Source organism: Rhipicephalus microplus, chromosome 8 (genome assembly GCF_043290135.1).
Source record: "Rhipicephalus microplus isolate Deutch F79 chromosome 8, USDA_Rmic, whole genome shotgun sequence".
NCBI classification, from domain to species: Eukaryota; Metazoa; Arthropoda; class Arachnida; order Ixodida; family Ixodidae; genus Rhipicephalus; species Rhipicephalus microplus.
The window spans coordinates 90304279-90327138 of record NC_134707.1 but is presented as its reverse complement, the minus strand read 5'-3'; the positions used below and the strand labels follow the sequence as shown (position 1 = coordinate 90327138).

Here is a 22860-nt window from a genome sequence, read left to right as displayed (position 1 = left end):
TTGCTCACTGGTGCTAACTGTTTGTGACTCGGCACCACACGGAAATAGACGACCAGCACACAGTTCACAGGCAGTCCTTGGAGCAGGTGAAGAAGTTCTTCTGGAACTGCACAGTCGAGTTGAGGACCTCCATCCACTCGACGTCGACATTGTGAAAGAGGCCGTTGGGGAAGGGGGGCAATTTGCAGCTGTCGAGCACGAAGAAGTTGATCCGGTGGTGTTGGAAACCCTTGAGGGCATCGCTGAGTACCTGCAGATCAAAAAAAAAAAAGCATGTTGCTACGTAAGCCGACTGCTCTAACTTAGGGTAAAGAAGCTGTGCCTCGTGCTATCATCACTGGTAAGAAGGGTAAACTTAAGGGCTCATTTGCTTTGTTAGAAACAATATTAATGAGAACTGAAAGACAATTACGCCAAGGAAAGTATCGGGGACACTATTAGAAGTAATAGTAATGTAAATGTGAAAAAAAGGGGATGAAAATACAACTTGCCGTGGGGACGCTCAGAACCTGCGAACTTTGAATAACGCATTCGACACTCTGCCATCTGGACTACCACGGCAGCTATCCCCCGATCCACATTATTGGGTATGTATGTGCATTAAACCTGGGAGAATTGGTCAGCGCAGCCCGTTGCCATTGCAGTGAGTGTAGGACACTCATTTTTTTGCCTATTCGTGTCACGTAACACGTGACCTTATTATGAGCCAGCAGCTGACCAACAATCCCTCGCATAACCTGAAAGTCTAGTGCACATACGTGCATGTTTAATGCACGTGCATAAGCAATAGAGTGGATGAGGGGATAGCCACCGTGGTAGCTCAGTTGGTAGAGCATCAAACGCGTTATTAGAGGTCGCAAATTCTGATAGTGCCCACGGCAAGTCATCTTTTCATTCACTTTTCTTTCTTCACATATACATTACAATTACTCCAAATAATATCCCCCATACATTCTTTGGCATAATTGTTTGTGACTTCTCATTAATATTGCTTGCCCTTAAGTTTACCCTTCTTCTCTTCATTCATAGCTAGGGTCTTGTTCTGGCAGACAAGGTGCCTTCAGGTGGTATACGAGGAACTGTTCGTCAGCTGTTAACTCGCAATATGATTACGTGTTTTTACGTGACGCCAATAGGTGAAAAATGAGTGTCAGGAAATTTCATAACTGCTGTTCTTCGTTATTTCCTCATGGTGCAGTTAAAGCTGTCTGTCAGAGCAAACATGAGCATGCGCATATGACAGGAAGGACTGTATGAAATTTGGGAGTCTCCCGGGCATATTAGGAGAGTTGCCAAGCAAGCAAGCGAGTGTATTACCTGGTGGTTACGGATATTCTTGCACGTGGCGACTGTCTCGACGTCTCCAGGAATCTTGCTGGGCAGTTCAATGCACTGGCACGGGTGGATGTCTTCGCGACGTGGGCACGCAGAGTCGTCGGACCGGGACTCCGTGGGCACCGAATACGTTGTCGGAGGCCGCCTTGGTCGGGCCGGTGCCGGGGCAGAAGGTACCACCGCTGCTACTGTGGTCGCGCGCCTTGTGGTCGTTGTTGTCGTCGGTGTAGTCATGGGACGCCTTGTCGTTGTCGTCGTGGTTGAGGTAGTGGGCGTAGTAGTGGTCGTGGAGCGGGTAGTGCTCGGACTAGTAGATGCCAGTGGTGCGGTTTCAACCTTGGGCGTCGAGACCCGAACGGGTGGGTAGGCATTGGATAGACTGCGCAAGTATAAAGAGAAAGAGCTAAACAAAACAAGGCAAAGCAAGGCAAATATGTATAAAAAAATTGGAGTAGAAAGTGGTTAACCATAAATATTGTTGTGAATACCACAATAGTCATAGGCTTGTAGCGGCGGGGTTGACAGAGGGGGGTATGAAATGCATAAAAAGATAACACAGTTGGCGACGTCACTTTGAAGTTGGGACACTAGCTCTCTATGATGTCATAGGTTTTGATAGCCTCTGGTAGGGTCTACGTATTTGTTTCTTGTGAAAAAATGATTCACATTTTGTTCTGAGGGAAAAAGGCTTAACATAGTAAGCTTCAGAAAACTTCGGTGAATAATTGGGACCGAAATGTACAAAAACTTTTTCTGCTGAAGTGAGCAGAGCAGTTGGACAAGGAAACAAGCCTACATACAAATATAGGCTACATTGCAGCAATAAATTTTCTTTGTCAAGTATTGTCCACGGTGTGTCCAACAATTGATCGTTATAATAATTTATTTGTTTTGGTCATAATACTTTAGCCACTCACTAGGGTACTCTTTCACTGCACTGTTCTTGTCCAGTACACTACCGCAGTTTTTTCATTATCTGCGGCTTATCAGGGACAGCTGGGATTGTCAGAGGAAAAGCCTCCGAGGGCGGAAGACTTGCGCAGAGCCCACAATAGGGCTGTAGGACTTACCCTTTAAGGGAAGGGTGCAAGAGCTGTGGCATTGTAAAAAAAAAAAAAGGCAGCTATTCGCAGCAATAGGAGGACTGCAAACAGCAAAGATGGTTACTTCTGTCCTTTCTTCTTCATCATCACTTCCCTTTCCCACTCCTTGATATACTATGCTATAGTTTACCCTCCCCTTGATCCTTTCTCACCACCTTCTCCTATGTGAAGCGAGGCGCAGCTCTGCCAGTTGCTCGGAAGGCAACGAGCCGTGGAGTAACAGCCAGATGCCTTTTCTAGTCTACGTGATAAGGACAAACGAAAAAACTTAAATACGTTCGTTAAAAGGCTGATTGCAGATTGCAAGACAATCTTAGTCCATCCTGTACACATTACCTGGGTCTTGTTGGAGCGGCAGAAGGCTCGTGTGTCGACGACGCAGTTGTTGTAGTCGACGAAGCTTCTTCCTCTTCCACAGGAGACTCATCTGCATCCTCGTTGGCATCCTCAGCGGCTCCGCCAACACTGCCTGGACGTGCATTCACTCCGGCTGCGACGGCAGTGCCACCGTCGTCGTCATCGTCGTACTCCTCAGTCAGCTCAGTCGTGGTTGGCGCTAGCAAGTCCGCAGCAGCCAATGACGGTGCACCCGCCTGGCGTGCAGCCAGTAACGGCTCGTGCACCACGTGGGATGCCACGTGAGCACTCCTGGCCTCCCCACGGTGCACCGTAGACACGGCCAGGAGAACAACGATGGCCAAAATAATGTTGGAGCTGCTTCGTAGACCTCTGGCTGCCATGACTAATATGGACACTTCTCCGTGTGGACGTTGATTGAGCTCGTACCAGTGGCCTGTGTGGACAAAAAAAGGCAAACCATAATGTGGCATCGAAGAGTTTGAGAAAACGGCACATAATAAATAGGTCAGTCATCGATAAAGGAGGACACGGCAAGAAAAAGCATTATGAAGTCTTCGCTTGCCATATCCTCCCATTCATGGGTGGTGTACAAAAGGGTTCTCAAAACAAAGGAAAAAAAAACTCACTCTGATCCTTATGTGTTTGCCGCAGATAAATAACCTGAAAGCAAAAGCCTTGCTGTTGTTCGAAGTGGATTGTATTGGTCCTTCACTTTTGGATACACTTTCATGATGCGGCAATATCCCTTTGTCGACTCTCCATTGACATTGAACGATGGGCCGAGCTGTTTTATCAACTCTTTTATGCACAGAACTTTTTGGTGGGAAACAGATTCTTATTGGAAAGAAAGGTGAAATCTTTTTGAGAAAATTGTTTTTTCACAAGAAAAAAGAAATTGGCCATTTTAGTTATAAAAAATATAAGGTGGCCACCTGAAGTGACCACCATGCTGCGAGGGTCTACTGGTCACTTTCTGTTTAAGTACAACTCTTGATTTCTATAGTCCTTAGCGTTAGCTTCTCATACAACATGCTCTCCTGCACTATCAACATGATGGGACCAGTATGTACTTATATATCCATAAATCTCGGATTCACCGACTAGCGCGCCTTGAGGACGACGGCAGCCGGAAGAAAGCAAATTAAAAATGTCACATTGGAGCTCAAACGAAGTAGCGTCATCTCTGTCGGATTGCCGAAAGCTTTAAAATACGCGCTATTTGAAATCCGACACGCGGGGCTCACGTGTTTGAAAAGGGCGATAAAAATGAAGTGGTTACGTGGGGGGACCACCGTGCTGGAAAGAGTTAAAGATGCATGATAAGATTTCACAGATGTGTATAGAAAGCAGTGACTGGCCTTGACGGATGCGCGAAACGCCACGATATTGGTAGTTATCACATATAGAACGCGTCGAACCGTTGCGGTGGTACTATGGTTATGGCGCTCGGCTATAGTCACGTGACTTCGATCGCGGCCGCAGAGTTAGCATTTTCGATGGAGGCGAAAATCCGAGATGCTCGGCTACTCACGCTCAAAAAAAAAAGGGGGGGGGGAGGTTATTCTCGAGTTTTTCTGCCACACAACTGTCATCGTCATCTGGCTTGCTCGCGATTCCTTTCTTCAAGGTATGCCGGGTCCGGGTTCTCGCGACTTTTCATCAAGATCAGATGCGTGCGCACAGGGGGAGGGGGGGGGGCTTTCCTTCGGTCATTTAGGGGCGCACAATCTGCTCCATATAATGCCTTAACAATACCCCTCCCGCGGAAGGGAAACCATGCGCAGGCATATATGATCAAGACTGCTACATCGTGCATGCCGTTCGTGACCGTTCAAGGTGATAGCATGCCGTTCAATGTGATAACGCAAGGAAAGTACACCGGATAGATGACCCCCTTAGTTGTGCAGCAGAAACACTCCCCTAATACTCATTTTCTCAGCGTGTACCCTTTTAAGAGAAATGGAGTAAAATGGGTGTCTTTTTTGTCCCACAACAATAGTCATCCGCTTTGCCTGCGCTTGCTTTCTTGAAAACTCGGCGCTGGCCACTTTCCTATGAAGAATGCCATGTCATGCTGTTAACGCGCGCGTCGTTCGTGACCCGAAAGTACTGGGCGATATTGCAAGGAAAGGGGCGCAAGAGAGATGGCGATTATTGTTAGGGGAGAAAAGGACATCCTTTTTACTCAAGAGTGAAGGCACAGGAGCACATAAAGAAACCCTGCAGGTTGTTGAGCTTAACCGGAGCCCTCCGCTATACGGCGTGCTTCATAACCACATTCTGGTTTTGACACGTACGTAAGACTCCAGCAGTTATCCTTATGTTATCCTTACATCTACAGGACCGGCACGTAGCCACCACGTGTTGATTTTCGCAAGCCACGAAAGCCACCTTGTATAAACGCCCCGCCGCGGTTTTCTATAGTTGCTAAGGTACTCGGCTGCTGACCCGCAGGTCGCGGCATCGAATCCCGGCTGCGTCGACTGCATTTTAGATTGAGACGAAAAGCTCAGATTTGGGTGCACGTTAAAGAATGATTGTGATTGATATGTGGGGTTTAATGTCCCGAAATAGTGGAGGGCCTCGGAAATTTCGACACCCGTGTTTCTTTAACGTGCACCCAAATCTGAGCAGATGGGCCTGCAGCATTTTGGCCTCCATCGAAAATGCAGCCGCCGCAGCCGGGATTTGATCCCGCGACCTGCGGGTCAGCAGCCGAGTAACGCAGCCACTTGACCACCGCGGCGGGGCGCATGTTAAAGAACCCCAGGCATGTGGTCGAAATTTCGAGAGCCGTCCACCATTCGGCGTCTCTCATAATCATATGGTGGTTCTGGGACGTTAAACCCCGCATATCAATCAATCAAATCACCTTGTATAGGCTTTCTTCGCAAAAACTATAACGCAAAAAGACGGCATGACGACATGAACGACGCGACACAGGGTGTAGGCCCCTGTCTTAGTCGGTGTTCGTCCTCGTCTTGCCGTCTTTTCGCGATGCTTTTGCCAAGAAGGTCAACCGAGTTTTTGCACGCACGCCACTGGACCTCGAGTTTACCCTGTAGTACTCACTCGACAGCTAGACGAAGATGAAATATACAGGATTTGATACAGCGGGAACCTCTCTTGACCGTTCCTCCCTTTTCCGGAGCTCCTAGCGGTCGATGGCTGCTGAAGTGGCCCGCCTCCGCACGGTTCGACAGGATTCCTCCGCCAAGACACGGGGGGTAACCAGACGCCCTTTTTTTTTTCAGAATGCACATATAAATGCGCGCGTGCCGACACGTGCGCAGTTTCTCATGGCGTTTCCCGTCGCATGTGTAATCGCTTTCGCTCAACGCACGTCGCGAAGAAGCGTGCATGACGTGCGTGCAGCGCACTCGTTATAAAAGAAGGGGGAGAGGCGTTGTTGCGACCGATTGCGATAAGCCGTTGCAAGCGTGTCGCTAGCGCCCACCAGAAGGAGTATTCGGCAGTGTGTTTGAATTCTTGCGGCGCTGTGCTCCAGAAACACTTGCGCCCCCTTTTTAGCATCCTTTTGTCCCGGTAGAATCGTTGGTTTTGCGCGTACATCCGTGATTCAAAGTAGCGCGACTCTTATTTCAGTTCGTGAACGTCTCTTGTTCTGCGCCCCCCCCCCCTCCTTGTCACTTACGAGTGGGAGGGGGGGGGGGTGCAAAGTCTGCCTCATGAAATGACTTGATAGGGAAGAGGGGCGCTACAACAACCTTGACCCCAACCCCCTCGAAGGACAATTCTAAGCACGCTTTTTATCGCAGCTGTGATAGCAATACGAATTTCGGGTGAAGGGGCTAGGCGCACTAGAACGCTGCCGTAGCATTCCAGCGTGGCGCAGCGAATGATCGTCGATCATGGCTTAGCATACAGTGTTTTAAATAAAGAGCAGTGATACAGCACAGGAATAATCCAGAAATACTTCGGAAAACATATATAAACATGAAGACGGAGGACATGAGCTTCATTCTTTTAACGGCTTTAACTGGTTGCATCTTTTTGCAGCCTTTCGCATACACTACTTCATTAATTAGCAAAGCATGTGCCACGTGGCCGCCGCGGCTACATTGTTAATTTTTTTTTAGCTTCAATGAATGCATGCATGCATAACACGGGACAGAAGACACAAGGTGTTCTTTCATTTAATGATATCCGTGCCTTCATTAGTCTCATTTTTGTGGTTGCGTTCGTCAGCCCCAGTGGTATCTGCAGACCGCTGCTCAATAGATACGACTTCGCCTATGCAACCAAACTTTAGATCGAATGACGGTGTTGATCAGAATGGCGTATTAGTGTAGGCGTTGTAAAGCTCTGCTTGTTTGGGCCCATCTCAGGCAAGTCGCTACGCAGAACTGGCGTTTTTCCATTCAATTTTGACTTCTTCCAGCAATGCAGCTTAAACTTCGGATTGATATATAAACTTTGATGGAAGTGAGTTTTTGAAGCGTTGCAGTAGTGGTTCCAATCCTTCATTGCCATAATAAGATTACCTCGAAACATAACCGCAGTCATTCAATACTGCAGTTTATGTATTACACAAACTGTCCGTCACGTCACAGACAGGTTATCTGCGCTGGGTACCTGAACATGGCGGCCGCCATGGCTTTTTATCGCATTTGAGACTGCCAGTGTCGTTCACCCCTCGCGTTCTTTTGTGCTGTCCTAGCTTCCTTCTGGTTCTGGGACGTTAAACCGCACATATCCATCAATCAATCGTTTCTTTCTGTTCACCAGCCGCGTCAAGGGCGAACCCAAAGAATTGAAAGGGGCACCGGCAGCAACTTGATGTCACCGTTCCGCGCGGTCGAGCGCGAGCTCACGCCGCATCTGAACTAGCTGGTGCCTGAAGATGGCGACCGCAGTGACGTCAATGCAAGTTGTGTATAAGAAGCATTGAATGACTCGGGACTTCACTTGCGAGACGCTGCACAGTCACGGCGGCGTGCCGTACAGCCGAAGATGTGCCCCAAAAGCGATGTACGGAAAAGCGTCGAAAGACTGGGATTATACACTTACGAGGCGTTGCACAGACACTGCGGTTAGAGTTGTATATGCTACCTAGGTAGCATATACAGTAACTGTGGTGCGCCGTGTCATCCAGCGGCCGTGGCCGTACAGCCAAAGACGTGCCCCTCAAAGGCGATGCACGGAACGCGCCATCGCAAGCGCTGCTGGAAGGAAGCCGCGTGCACGTTCTTTCACCCCGCGCGTGCAACCGGCATCCGCGAATAATGGCAGTGGCCTCGCGGTGGTGCTGCGGCCTTGGCTCGTTTTCGCCATTGAGGAAGCGCCCACCTAGCCCCTGGACACGCATGGTACGCGGCCGAGAGAAAAAAAAAATCAGCGGAAAATGAAGAAACGTCACCGGATTGTGATGACGCGCCCTTGTTTATCGTGTCCACGACTTCGCATTTAGCTGTCGAAACACCACGGTCTCCTGGCGTTATCTCCGTACGTTGGTGTACGGTCAATTTTAGAAAGTCCCCTGTTCACTATTGGTGTTTTGTGTTGCACCGCGTCAATCGGCTTAGACGAAAGAACGAATGAACTTCCATTTCGATTGCGAGTTGGCTTGTAGGCCTTTATGGGAAAGGGGTAAGGAAAAAGGAAAACGACAAGTTAATTTGATAGTCTCTCCTTCGTTAATTAGTAGAGACCCAGGTGGTGATTTCGAATGTCTACCTGCAAATAATTCGATTTTTAGTCGTCCAATGTATTGTATGTACGTTGATTGTGTATATTGTGGCGAGCGTCATCGACCGCAAGATACTTAAACAAAGCACACGCACACGGCCGCACGGATGCACGCTCACGAACGGACGCGCGCGATGTGAAGAATTACAGTGAAAAGCAACATTCACTCTGGCGTTGTGACCGACCCTTCTCAATAAAAGAGCCAGGTTGACGGTCGAAGCAGAATAAATGCTATAGTACCTTGTTTATGATTTTTGATAGTATGCCGATGGCCCTGAGACGGATGTTCTCTCGAATGTCACTGTCCAGTCCTCTTATGTCTTCCTCCCACCAAGCCGGTCTCGAAACGTTGCGTTTTCTCCAAGATTGTGGCTGGAGGCAATTCGACTTCCTTCACCTTGTTCATGAGCTCAACCAAATATCCAGGAACCTTCTTCGCCTGAAACTCTACGTATACAAATGTCTGCCGTGACAAGTGCACAACAACCGAGGTCCTAGTTGGTAAATGACAAACTGATTTCGTCTGTTATCCCATCGCTCTGTCCAGGCACGCGGCATATGTGCGCCATGGGGGTACGGCAGGTCTAGGCAACGTATCTGCGAAGTCTCAAAGTTACGGTCTACCGGATACCCTACAGCATACCATTGTAGAAGAGGCACGCGTGCACTTTGCGGAATCTGTGTACACTGCGAATTCTACGTTTCCATCTACTTATTTCTTGCTGGCTTTGAGCGAACGCGTCACCGGTGTAGCAGCTCGGCACGTCATCGTAATGACATTTGCGCAGCGAAGTAAACGGAACCTTTAAGGAGCTACGTTCACCCAGACGACCGTTTTTTTTTTTGTTTTTTTCCCTATATTTTATCACTCCGGTCGCACGGATCCGGCTCAATTTCTTTTTTGCCTGTAGTGTAGTACGCTTTCGCAGTATATTACTGTTGTTTTACTCACAGTGCAAACTGAAACTTCTGCGAAATTTCATTCACAGCGATGCCTGCTTTTACGTGACTCAAATTCATACCGGCACATTTCTTTTTAGCTAGTCACTACCGAAGTTGGGATAGAAGAAACCAAGCCTATGGCTCATCCTGTATTGCGTGTCGTCGTCGTCAAACGTCTCGGTCGTCATTACGCGTAACTCTTTTCCGTTTTGTGCTGGATTTGGAATCGCTCGCGTTTGCGTATAATGCGGGCGCAGGCGGTGGTTTTCCCCCTTCCATCACCGTCGCGTTGAGGAAAGACGCGTATTTCGTAATCTCGGTGACGTCACCGCGATTCCCCGGCGAGATAAGCGAGTGAACGCGAACCGATGCAGCTGCGGTCTACCTGTATTTCCACCTGACGTGTCGGCGCGCATGCCTACGAAGTAGGCTCCGCCGCAATCAGGCTACAGTGCTCTAGCTGTTCTGTTTCTGGCTGTTGTGTTTAAAAACGTGGTGTTATCGCGAGGAAGCGTATAACGTAATTAATAATAATTTGGTGTTCAACGTCCGAAAACCATGATATGGTTGCGAGCGCTGATATGATAGTGCTCCTGATACTTTGACCACCTGGGTCGAGGTATCCCGAGTGCAAGAACCTGGGTCGAAGAACCCTTTAATATCTGAATTTTGAAACTACCGAAGAAAATTAAAAAATTTTATTCATTTTTCAGCTTCATATAGCAACATATATGATTGCGCGGTTAAAGGCACCAATAATGCATATTTATATGTATGTCGCGAACCCTCCACGGGCCACAGTAGCGAGCACTTTACAATGAAGAAAGTACTTCAGAACTACACAACATGTGTGCCACGTCTTAAGCGCGTACACACTAAATAAACAACATTATTGAAGACAGAACTTGCCGTTAGTCAGGGGAGAAACAACCAAGAAGTGAGCGCTCTTGCACGCGCCCTCCGCCATCAGCTACACAACAATTAGTTCTAACACAAGCTATATAATACACAAGATAAGCGCTAGATTTTTCATGCTGAAAGCTTCGTTTTTCGTGTATAAGCATGTGAGCCTGCATTAAAGGCGGCACGCATTCCGTGACTTGTTTGCTCGAAGTTTTTCGCTAGTTCGCGAAGTCGCGGCACTATATATGGTTAACGCGCGCTGAAATTGCGCAGCACACGGACCTATATAGTTGCGACGAAATATGGCAGCGCCAGTTTGCGTACGATGCGCGCCCAAGTATCTTTCACTCGTGTTATGACCTGCTCGGGCGTCATTAGAAGATGAGGTGCACGTTTTGATGCCTCACTGGCTGCTACAAAAACATGCCCTCCTTGGTGTCTTATCACGGATGGTGTCGCACTGTTAGAGGATGCGGGTTCAATTCCCGGTAATGGTGGCAGCATATCTATCTGGGACAACTGCAAATGACACCCGTTTGCTTAGGTTTACGTGCACGTGAAAGAAAAGGAAAATATCAGGCAGGGGTTGAAATAAATCTGGAGTTTTCCCTCTATGGCGTGCCTCGATCACATCGCGTTGTTGGCTCGTGTGTGCCATCTGGTTGCCATCATGTGTGTGCCATCATGTGTGCCACGTCTGTGTGCCAACTAGATGTGTGCCATCTAGTTGGCCGGACATGCCCGGGCATGTACAGCTATGTCATTCGATTCTGCTACATCATTAAACGATAGACCTTATCTAATATATTCTCTTGGCTGCTGCAGAACTCGAGCGATGTTCACTGTTGCTGCCGTAGGTAAGGATACGCTAAATACTGGGGCTGGGCAGGTGGATACTGCGGATACGGCTGGTACAGTCTTGCTGCAAAGACCAACCACCTCCCTTCCCCACACCCCGTCTTCTTTTTGCTATGCATGGACGTCTTTGTTTCACTAGATGCTTATACAAGGCTGGTCGGAATACGGTACGTCAGAAAACCTCTAGTACGCCGTGAAGCGGCGCCCTTTAGCCGGTGTATGGACGTTTCTGCAAGGTGATAAGCTTTTGAGAGAAAAAAGACAACGCAGGTAATCCCGATGACGATTGTGGCTGTAGATGACTCCTCAAGCAGTGTAGACGCGCGTGTTCCTGTGTGTGTGTGTGTGTGTGTGTGTGTGTGTGTGTGTGTGTGTGTGTGTGTGTGTGTGTGTGTGTGTGTGTGTGTGTGTGTGTGTGTGTGTGTGTGTGTGAGAGAGAGAGAGATATGATTAGTGCAGACAGACGCGATACAGACACAGCTGCGTTTCCCCGCGATGCAGCGGCTAGGAGACTTCAACAAGCCAGAGAGCTGCATCGCCCCACGTCTTCCGGCATCCGTCTCTCTCGGGCACTTGGGAGCATTCGTTGCGCGCATATAGGACTACCACTGCGCATAACTATAGTTGGGGGTGCCCGTCTACGCCCACCGAACGTGACCGAGAGGCCATCAGCTTGATTCGTGAGTGACGGCCATTCTTACGTACCACGCCCCGCGGTGTGTTTTTCTGTGCGAGTCTAGTTGGGTGCATTGTTATTTTTTCTTGCCGTTCCCTTCCGGAGCCACATTGGTGGTCCCCCCTCTCCCATATATAATGCGCTACCGGAAGCAGGTAGGCACGTCCTTCCGTGCTGCGGATATCCTGCGCATGACGAAGCGAAAATGCTAATCCAGGGCTTTTTCTTTTTAGGGAGTGAAGCTCTTTAAGCCGTGGGTCGGGCGTCCTCGATGTATGTGGTTGTAGGTATACCGAGTGTGCCGGTGTTGCTCGACTGTAAGGCTGCTCGCGCGTTTATAAAATTATTCAGTTACAATTATTACAATTGGTTACTTGACGTAACTCGACAGTATTATCGAAAATTTTGTTTCCTGGTCCCTTGAACCAGGGCCGTCATCGGCGCATCAGGAAGAAAGGGATAAAGACAATAAACCGTTCGTAAAGCAAGTCAGTTATACCTAATCACCGCCATCTTGGCCCGTTAAGTGGATGTTTCGTTTTTGTTTTTGTATATTGCGACGTTAATTAGTAGGCCATGAAGCATCATATGCACCAACCCAATCGTTCTTAAGCACATGCGTCTACCGTAACAGTGTTCACGTAGATTCATTACGCAAAGGCTAACAGCCCAGTATGGCGACACTGAAACCAAATAGCACGAAGCCATAAGGAAACTTTGTACGAATCACTCATAGCAAGAGGGCCTCTTAGTTGCCAAAAGAGGGAGGATGAAGGCGCCGTCGTTGCACCTGTATCTGGGCTGTAGGCGACGTGAGACTTGGAAAGGATACCGCGTCTTTTGCTAGCTGTGTGTGTGTGCGTGTCTTGGCTCGTTCCTGTCTGGGGTGGCGACGTGCGCTCCGAAGCGGGAGAGAGGATCTGGGCGCATTCTAGTAACGTCGGGTGCACGCGCGTGGAATGTGAACAACGCGTGGTTATCGCGCTTGGAGCCTATACGCTGTGGTGGACATATATCGCCACCATCACCTTCCGTTGCCTCGGTGCACGCAAAGTGTATACAACTCTCGCGCGGTTCTGTTTCACGTATAGGGGAATCCTTATCCGTTCTCCATTTCGAAGTTCCACTTGTACGTTCCTTTCGAGCCGAGCGACATTCACTTTGGCTTTTAAGTGTTGTCTCATTTTAGCTAAGGTTGCGGGATGGCAGTTCGATACTTTTAAATCCTCAAGAGTTCAGCAGGGAAAAAAAAGGGGGAGCGCATGAGAACACATCTCCGTTTGTATGGTAGCACTGCTTGTCTGTGTTCTCATAAGCAACATAGAGATGTGACGTCATCAATCCGACACGCCGCCACTGTGCAGGTCCACTGTGTTCAAAATGTCTGAAAATATTCGCAACTTCGAATATTCCAACTCGAAAAATTCCTGTTATTCGCTTTGATTCGAAAGGTATAATTTGCTTTTCGATATATTCGAACATCTCAAGGTTTCGAATTATATTCTCCAAAAGTCAAAATGTCACTTTCATCACTGTACGAATGTTTTATCGGTCGAAGTTGCGAGTAGTTTGAAATAGTCTTACAATAATATAATTCCATAACTTTATTGTGAAATAATAAAATCCTCGTTGTAGCATAGAAAAGCTTGTTAAATTAGACTAAATGGTGAAAATTATATGATTATATTACCACCACGAGGAGTTTGAAACCAGCACAGGGAATTACATGCATGTCCTGAATTTGATATGTGACGCACAAATGGGCACACTGGTTTCAGATCTTGCATCCTCCTCCGCCATTGTGTACTCTTTAGAGCAGTTGCCAAAGCGTGCGTGCGAGCAATGTGTATGAGGCCAAGCTCGCCGTTGCAACAATTCTATATATATAAGACAACAGACAATAACAGAAACAAATGGTCGGGTATTCTGAAACGAAAAAAAGAAATGCCTAAAGGTGAAGAACCTAACCTCCTATATTCTGGGTTATTATAAGATGAAGCACCCACCCTGAACCCTCATACCGATCACTTTTTATGGCGCCCTCAATTGAAATAGCATGCTTGGAGGACTAAACTGCGAAAAGTTTCAACACATCAACACTAATGTGCTTAGCGAGTGGCTTTTTTCACTGTCTGGAGGAAATGAGAGGATATACAGCGGTGTTCCTGCGTGCGGAACATCTGAGAAGCTATGCTTTCTTTATGGCTAGAATTAGTAAGTGCCAGATGATGTGGTAAGCAATAGTGTTGTACACTGGTTAATTTTTCTATGAATCGGTTGCTGTACAATAGATATGCCTCTTCACGTCTGGTTGGCGACAAAAAAGTTTTTTGTTGTACAACATGTCAGTATACCATTAATATCGGGAAATATTATTTTCGAACTTGGATTTTATTATTGCTACTTAATTGTATCTTTTATTGTTATCTAGAATCGGCCTTGTGGCAGAATACTTCGTGTAAATATGAAGTTGAAAATTTGATATCCGCACACCCTATAGCAGTACTGAACGTGCTTATTGGACTCGGTAAATCCTTGCGCTGCTGTCTGTTGTAATACGCCACTTTTCCCCTGAAACTCGCCAGCGTTTACGGCGATCGCCATGACCACTCACTTGTGAGACATTCGTACAATTCTAACGATTCTGCATCGTTTCCTGTACAAAAACGCTGGGCGTTTTGTATCGTGCGCGAAGCGGCGCAGCGTTTGGCCGCCGACAGCCTTGAAACGTGGGAGGACGACCCGTTGCCCCACTGACTGGCGCCGGGCCTTGTTGCCTGCCGGGGAGAAAAAAAAAATATAATATCGTGCCGACCGCGGTGGCTTTCGCGTTTCTTCCCGACGGCGCCGTTTGGTCGGTTATGCGTAGAACGCGTTGCGACGCGCGCGTGTAGGTAGACGAGGTGATAAAAAAAAAAAAAACAATTGAAGAGCGTGTGGGTGTAACTTGATACGGCGCCGCAGAGCTCGCCAATGCTTCTGCGCACAAAGGGGTTGTTGCTGTCGAGAGAATGGAGAAGGCAAACGTGCGATTTAGCCCCGCGTAAGAGGGGCCCGTATTCTATACGTGTTGTGCGCAGACGTTAATTTTGCAGCTGGAGAGTTCTGTGAATGTATTACATGACAGAGCAGGCGTCTAAAGCTCGCATCAGATAACGGGCCGCAGTCACAAAATTAAGTCTCCTCGGTGCAAGTGCCGGAAGAGTGAATGGTGATGATGATATGTGGATATAATTATGAGAAACGCCGTTGGGCAGGGCTCTGGAAATGTTAACAGTCTGGAGATCTTTAATGTGCACCTAAATCTTTCTTAGTTTTGCACAGCCTAAGAAAGAAGCTTCCTTCTTCAGTGTTTAGTGTGACAATTTGAGTGACCGAAAGTTCCTTCGCAAGCAAACGTTCTGCTGCTATGACAATTGACACTTTTAGTTGGGCGTACGGGGCAGATGCGTACGCTGTAGAAATTACGCTGCGAGTGAAGCGTGCAACGACACTGTTAATTTAACGTACCTTGATGCGTTTCACCCAAATGGCTAAGTCGTATTCGAAATGCAGGGCTTTGAAATGCTTATCAGCGCCACCCACGCTAGAAGTATACGCAAGGTTTCAGTAATGACGTGGCCTATGTGATCTGCACGAAAAACATCCCGACAGCCAGGGTAAAGGCCACCAGTGTACAAGTCAGGCCGCGACGTTCGCTGTGTAGGTTTTTTAGCATCGTTCCTAGGTGCACTCAATGCGCGCGTTCACCTTTATTGTTTTCAACTTGGCTGCGCTATGCGTCTGATCGGGCACGGCCACAATGGATTGACCCCAGCGTTCTATCCCAGCGCTGACGCTAGAAGTAGGCTAGGTCTCTGTCACCGCACACTGACCAGATGGAGTTGCATTGCTTACACTGCGCCTTCACAAAGTCTTGGACATTCGCCGCCAGGGGCACGCAGGAAATAGACGCTTGCTCGCGCCTCCGTGTATCCCAGCCACAATCCGCCGACAGATGCAGGGCGCAAAAGGCGCGCGTCGCGTTCCATTTTCATTGAGGTCGTCGCAAGGTTGCTTTTCTTATCCGCTAGCTATGTATTCTGGCGCTGCAGCCTGACTGGAAAACTCGACTGAACGGTGCCTATAACGTGGCCTCTGTGATCTGCGCGAAAAACATCTCGACAGCCAGGGTGAGGGCCACCAGTGTACAATTCAGGCCGTGGCGTTCACTGTGTAGATTTTTAGCATCGCCAGGCAATCTCTTCTGAATCATCAGGATGCCGGAACGCGCCGCCTGAATTTACCTTGTCTGGCATGAAAATATCGCCTTTTATTGAAAGTACACATGGATTGCATCAGGTCCGCTGTTGCTGTCAGCGTCGAACGCCCCTGCTGCCGCCATATGCTCTCGTTCTGGTTTCTTCGAGGTTTCGCGAGAACGTGACGTAGTAAGAGTTGCGTTACGTACGCAACATCTTGTTTCGGGCGTATACGCGCGCATCTCTAAAACCGATACGTTACTTACTGCACATGCGCAGTTCTCTCCCGAAGCAATGCTGCGTACGTGGGCCCGCTTCGTACGCCCAGCTAAAAGTGTCTATTCTGATATTGAAACCGAGCGTACCTCCACGGCCGCTGGATAAAAAACGTGATACCGCAATCCCGTTCGTATGTTGTCTGTGTAGAGATGAGTCGTCATGGCAACGTGCCTTTCCGCGCCCGCCGTTGCGTGCTCTCTTGCTGAACTCTGATCTCGATTTACTTTCTGTGGAGCCAGGTGACGTAATATGCGTGACTGTTTGCGAGCGCGCGCCCTTGACGGACGGAGCTGAAAAACGAACAAAAAAAATCTGCGCGTGCCTCATGAATGGAAACACAAGCGTGCTCTTTTTTTTAGATGCGGAGCATCTAATACTCGAGGCTTGTAGTGCGGTGCCGTCCGCAAGCTTCCTCCTCCTTCTTCCACCATCTGTGCATCCCTTCCTCCTCTACACACCGCGCGCGCTTCACTCCTCCACCATCTGTGCACCCTTCCTCCTCTACACACCGCGTGCGCTTCTCCTCTTCACGAACATTCGCTAGCTGTATAATGTAGCGCGCATGCGCCGTCACGCTTCGAGAACATTGGCAGCTGACGCGCGCGCATGCGCCGTTGCGCTTCTCCCCCTTCTCGAACATTCGACAGCTGACAGTGCATGCGCCGTCGCGCTGTATATATACTCAAGGTCGGTGCTCGCTCGCTCAGTTGCCGCTCGTCGGTTGGTTTGTACGGCGCGTCGACGTCCGAGGTCGCAATGATCGACGTCCCTTCGACCAGCGCCGGCCAAAGTGTTGGCGGAACCGCTCAAAGTTCGTCGCAATAAATAAACACCGCCCTTTCGCATACGTGTCGTACGTGTTCACTCATTTAACACCCCTCCTACAACCACGTTAACCAATTTAGCCAGCGACCCAAGTAAGTCGCAATTTAACACCCCATTTCACAACCACGTTAACCAATTTAGCCATCGACCCAAGTAAGTCGCACTTTAACACCCCTTTAACCAATTATATGCTCCGCATCCTCCTCAGTGTTCCCCCGAGGGAAGCTGCGGGCAATTTTTTCTCTCTCTTTCGTGAGCGGGGGCGTCTTTTTCTTCAATTTTTTCGGTTGCTCGGCTGGGCCATTTTCGATTGATTGATATGTCGGGTTTAACGTCCCAAAATCACTATATGATTATGAGAGACGCCGTAGTGGAGGGCTCCGGAAATTTAGACCACCTGGGGTTCTTTAACATTTTCGAAGCTTCCTCAATAGCGTGTCTTAAGCAGCTACAGAAAAGCAATTATAAACGAAATATTATTCGAGTACGCGCTATTCACGCAGAATATTTTTTTTTTCAATATCCTTATGAAATTGTAGCTGCTTAAGCAACGATATGATTATGACGCGTAAAATCTCATGGGGTGGCTTAAATTTAACTCTGATTACGTTGGGCTGTTTAACATGAACATACATTTATGTGCTAGGCTGCAAATTTTTCTGCATTTGATTGATATGTGGGGTTTAACGTCCCAAAACCACCATATGATTATAAGAGACGCCGTAGTGCAGGGCTCTGCAAATGTTGACCACCTGGGGTTTTTTAACGTGCACCCAAATCTGAGCACACGGGCCTACAACATTTCCGACTCCATGGGAAATGCAACCGCCGCAGCCGTGATTCGATCCCGCGACCTGCGGGTCAGCAGCCGAGTACCTTAGCCACTAGACCACCGCAGTGGGGCAAATTTTCCCGCATTTAATTACTTTATTAGACGTTTAGTAAATATGCGTGCGCGAATGTCCGAGATGCTCGCTTGGCACTGAGTGGCAGCTTGTTTTTGAAAATATTTTTTGGATTTTAACGTCGCGGAACCACGATATGATTGACGCGATAGTGGAGGGGCTGAGCTTCTTTGATGTGCACCTAAATCGAAGTACACGAGCTTTTATTTACAGCTCCATCAAAAATGCAGCTGGAAAACCCGCCGCGGCCGGGATGAAACATGCCGGTCTGATTATAACACACGGTAAGGAACTATTGCGATCACCTATATATTCTTTTAAGCGAACAACACATTTGTGAAAACGTGTTTTTTCTTTTCTAGAGTGCTCGCGTTGTGCGCAAAAAAAGAACGGACGCATGTGCTGTATGTATATAGTATGTTCATTTTGTATCGGAACTGCAACATCAGACCAGGGTCAAAGTATGCCGTTTGAACATATTCAATGTATACCTGTGCCAGCGTGGACATTTTATCGTGCTAATCTGTTCAGTGTTCACGACCCGAACAGCGACCTTGCAAAACGTGTGCTTTGGCTGTTCATCCTACGCGTACTGCACACGAACCCGCGTAGTAATGACAGTAAGAGTTACCTCGACAAGTCAATGAAACGCTTCGCCCGTGAGTGTGAAACCGTTTGAACTGAAAAGATGATTGTCTACTTCCAACTACCTGCAAGGAGCGATTCCCGTTTCCCGTACCGCAAAGCTAATAGTTCTTGTTGACTTGTGAACCGCCTTAAATTTTAGCTATAGTTTACTCTATAGTGTGATCGATATTTAAAGCTAACGTCGTGTCCTTGTCTGCACCATTTTTCTGAATGTTGTTTTCATGGGCTAATGCCTAATTATTCCGTCAGTACGAAATCAGTATTAGCGTTTAAGACTAATTGGCCGGCTTGATCGCTTAGTTGTAATTCGATTTCGCTGACTGGATGTCATGTATTGCATTACCTAAAATTATCTCATTACTTCAAGATATTGTTAACATTTTATTGCGTGTGAGGTTTAAGCACCAGTAAGTAGCATTGCTATGTTGTTTTTTTATTCTTTGGCGTTAAGCTTGGTTTTTCCTTAAACTGGTCATTTAAGAGAGAAATGGTCTGTCTTGTATTAGTGCATTACAATTTCGCACTACCAAAAAACGCTACTATTACAGCGAGAAGAGTATTAGTGCGCGTAAAATCGCGAAAAGCGGTGCCCAAGCAAACGCCGTGACATCATAGGTTTTGATGGCATCTACAAGGTTCACACGTAGTTCCTAATCGGCAAAAATGAAGCACATTATCCTCTGGTGTGGCCATACAAACTGACATACCAAGGTTCAGGAAACTTCGCTGAGTAAATGTCGCCAAATTAAGAAAGATACATGTCGAAATCCGTGACATCATGAGACGAGTTTTCGGCGAAATATTTAAATTGAATTGCCGTCATCGATTTCTCCCTCTCTTCGCATCAGAGTTCTCGGAACAAAACGTATCAATATAAGCCGATTTATTGTTTCACTGTTGTAGCGTCTCTTGTAATCATATCGTTGTTCTGGGACCTAAAACCCCAGATATGATGTTTAACTGTATTGTTCCTTAAAGTTTCGGTTGAAGCTTATCTTCATGACCTGTATTTTCGAGCCTGTCTGGTAGCTGTTCAGCGAAATGCTACGGGTCTTCCAGAGATTCCTTCTGTGACAGCCATCATCTGAGTTTCGTCGATGGCATCGCCATTATGACGTTGATAATGGACGCTATCTTTCTGCCATTGTATTCAACTACTTCCGTTTCGGTATCTGCCCTGGCTATCAGCCACTAAGCGCACGTTTTGCAGATCGCATGACGTGTTTAGCGATTGCGGGTCGCTTATACAAAGCTGAAGCTGACGCGGTGACAGGAATATCTGACGGTGGCTGGAATGCGCCCTCGCACGAACTGGGTACAAATGGGGTCGTGTATTATACTACGCGCTACTGAATCAGCGCGCGCCGCCCACGTGAGCAACAGCTGTTCGTAGTACGCGCGTAGTTGCGGTATTTTTTATGCGCCCCTTGATGCGTGCAGTGCGAACGGGTTTCGAGGATGACACAAATCATTGCGAAAGATTTCCCTTTCTGAAGCACAGGAATGCCGGGAAAGAGTCGAAATCGTCGGCAATTGCACGGACAGTGAAGTGATACGGATGCCCACGATGAAAATGTATGCGGAACGTAGTACGTTCTGCGAAAACAAACCTAAAAAAGAATTCCCTGTGTGTCTTGGGGTATATCCCTGAAACAGCAAGTTGCGGGACGTATACGTTTGGAAAATTTTTGTTCATGTTCCTGAGGTTATCACCTGAAGAAATATGCAGCTCTAATTACGTAGATTTGTCGGCTTCTATTTGTCACTATGGAAATGTATCGCTGTTTTTTCTTTTTGTAGTCTTGAAAGGTTTATGTTCCAACACCACGATATATTTGTCAGAAACACCGTAGTGAAGGGCATCTAGCATTTCGCCTTCGTCAAGATGCGGTCACCGCTGCAGGTATTCAAACCCGCTACCTTAGGATTCAGCAGTCGTGCACCATAACCACAAAGTCATCGCGGCCGGTGAAATATTGATCTGTCTTAAAAACATTCTCAAAGACTAGAAAGGGAACTTTCGAATGAGAACCTTTTTTTTTTTTTTTCATGTATATTGCTGTTCCTCTAAAAGCGAGTGGACGAGAAGCCTGGGCTCATCGCCGGCACTGGTGTGTCAGAGGGTCTCAGAACAGTCGTTCACTGGTAGTTGCTCTAATCGAAGCCGCGATGTTCAAGCGAGGGGAGCAGAATTCATACATTCCCCGAACGCAAGTCTTCATTCTAACAGTGGGCCCTCGTCTGCACCTGCAACAAACTAAAGGTTGTAAACGAGAACTTACCTTCACAGGACCACTAGTTCGGTTCTTCGAGAAGGTACTGCTGGTCGAGCAAACGTGTTATGCAAATCGCCACTGGCACACTTCCGTAATTCACACACTGCTAACGCAATGGCACGGACGTGTAGTCGGTGGCCAACACGGCGCTTCCTTTTGCGTCGTGGCCAAATGGGATAGGCAAACACGTGATCACACACCTTCAACACCAACTGATTGGCAGCGTAAAAGTAAAATCCGCAGCGCGGCACAGTCTGGAAACGAACGCGTTGCTGGAAACTAGCCACAGCGTCTCGTCCGCGTCTCTGTCCTGGTCGGCGTCTGGGCAAGCTTGTGGCCGGGGAAAAGCGCGAGGAACACACCTGCACGTCCGGCCGTCGCTACGCTGACTGGCTCGCGGCGTGGGTTCGTTTGGCTGCTGGCTTCTTTGCGACGCGGATTATGTGTGGGAGAGAGTGTAAACGGCCGGCGGGCGAAAAGGTACGCGCACAACCGGTGGTGGGACGCGTGGTGTCGTTTGACTGGAACCGCCCTCTCCCCTCCTTTGCATGCCAGTGCTGTCTCTTTTGTGGAGGAAGACACATGTGATGGCTCTTCTGTCGTGGACCGCCGATTGTTCCGGCGGCATCTATGTCATCTGCTTGCCATTAGTAGATGAAATCGATCCTGCTCTCGGCCGAGCGTTTTCCACCGACCGTGAAAGGGAAGGACGGGCTTGACCTTTTTTGATGGCTTTTTCGCGCTTCGGGGCGGCTTCACCGCAGGAGTCTGTGGCCGAGAACGGCTTTCATTTCGCCTTCACTTCTCACTGATGGAGTGCGTCGCCCGGGCAGGTAGCAAACGCGGGACTGCACACTTTTAACACCAGCTGAAAATAAACAATGAAAAAAATGTGTTGCGTGCGTCATTTTGTTTCTGACATTATATTGGGCACTCATATTTGCACATTGAGGTTCCTCCTGCGACTCGAAATTACCTACTTGGAGCCACGTACATTATTTTTTTTTATGCGGGCACTTTTCGTAATCGTTCGAGCGTGTTCTGTGGGATACTTTTATTCCTATCTTGTTCATCTGTTATCATCGCTGCCTCTAAGAGCTTCGAACAAACCATGAAACCGCTGTGATGGTGCTAGAAACAAAACGCTTACGAGGGGAACCAGTAAGAATGGCGCTAAATTTTCGACCGTTCGTTGTTGCATCAAACCCTTGTTGCATCGCGGCCGGGGGACAGCGTTGCTTGCATGGGGGGCGGGGTTGGAGGGCAAGTGCTGGTGTGCTTGAGAGGGGTGAGTACCCCTTTTTGCACCCCTTGCCGATTCCCGTGAAGCCGAATATCCAAAACTCTTGTCGCGGTGGTTCAGATGTTAAAGAACCAGTCAACAGGCTCCGACCTGATTTTTTTACACCCCTGAAGGAGGCTCGACAAATCGTTGAGCAGACCGCGGCGATCACGTTTGCTGAATATTGTCTGTCCGTCCGTCCATCTCTGTCTGTCCGTCTGTTTATCTATTCGTCCGTATGTATGTCTGTCTGATACTGCTGGTTACGCCTGACGGAGTTCAAGGTCATACTCTAAGAAAAGCTTCGCCCTTAAAACAATTCCAGTGCTCCTTTCATACACCTAACCAATCCTCCTTTCAGTGACGCAAAGCCGCCGATCGGTGGCTTGACGTAGCACGCAGCACGTCCGTTGGTCTGAACCAATTACGACGACGGACTACGCCTCCTCTCTGGGATAGAGAAAGGGGTGGTGATGACGCGCGAAAATTAGAAATTTGCTGAAACACCGATGTTCTCA

General features: G+C 48.1%; 2 protein-coding genes across 4 annotated transcripts in view; one reads left to right on the top strand and one right to left on the bottom strand.

Moving 5' to 3' along the window:
* Positions 1–22860, top strand: part of LOC119184967 (PIH1 domain-containing protein 1) — an 85572-nt gene that overhangs the window by 42600 nt on the left and 20112 nt on the right. The gene's annotated exons all lie outside the window — the stretch shown is intronic.
* LOC119184968 (uncharacterized) lies at positions 38–21205 on the bottom strand. Of its 2 annotated transcripts, none has more exons than XM_037434120.2 (4): positions 21067–21205; positions 2775–3231; positions 1318–1714; positions 38–250 (listed from the first exon to the last, which is right to left on the bottom strand). In XM_037434120.2, the coding sequence occupies exons 2-4, from the start codon at positions 3176–3178 to the stop codon at positions 65–67; spliced, it is 987 nt and encodes a 328-aa protein (XP_037290017.2). In that variant the 5' UTR covers positions 3179–3231; positions 21067–21205; the 3' UTR covers positions 38–64. The 2 variants fall into 2 exon arrangements, with proteins under 2 accessions (XP_037290017.2, XP_075728421.1); XM_075872306.1 differs by lacking the exon at positions 21067–21205 and adding an exon at positions 5871–5988.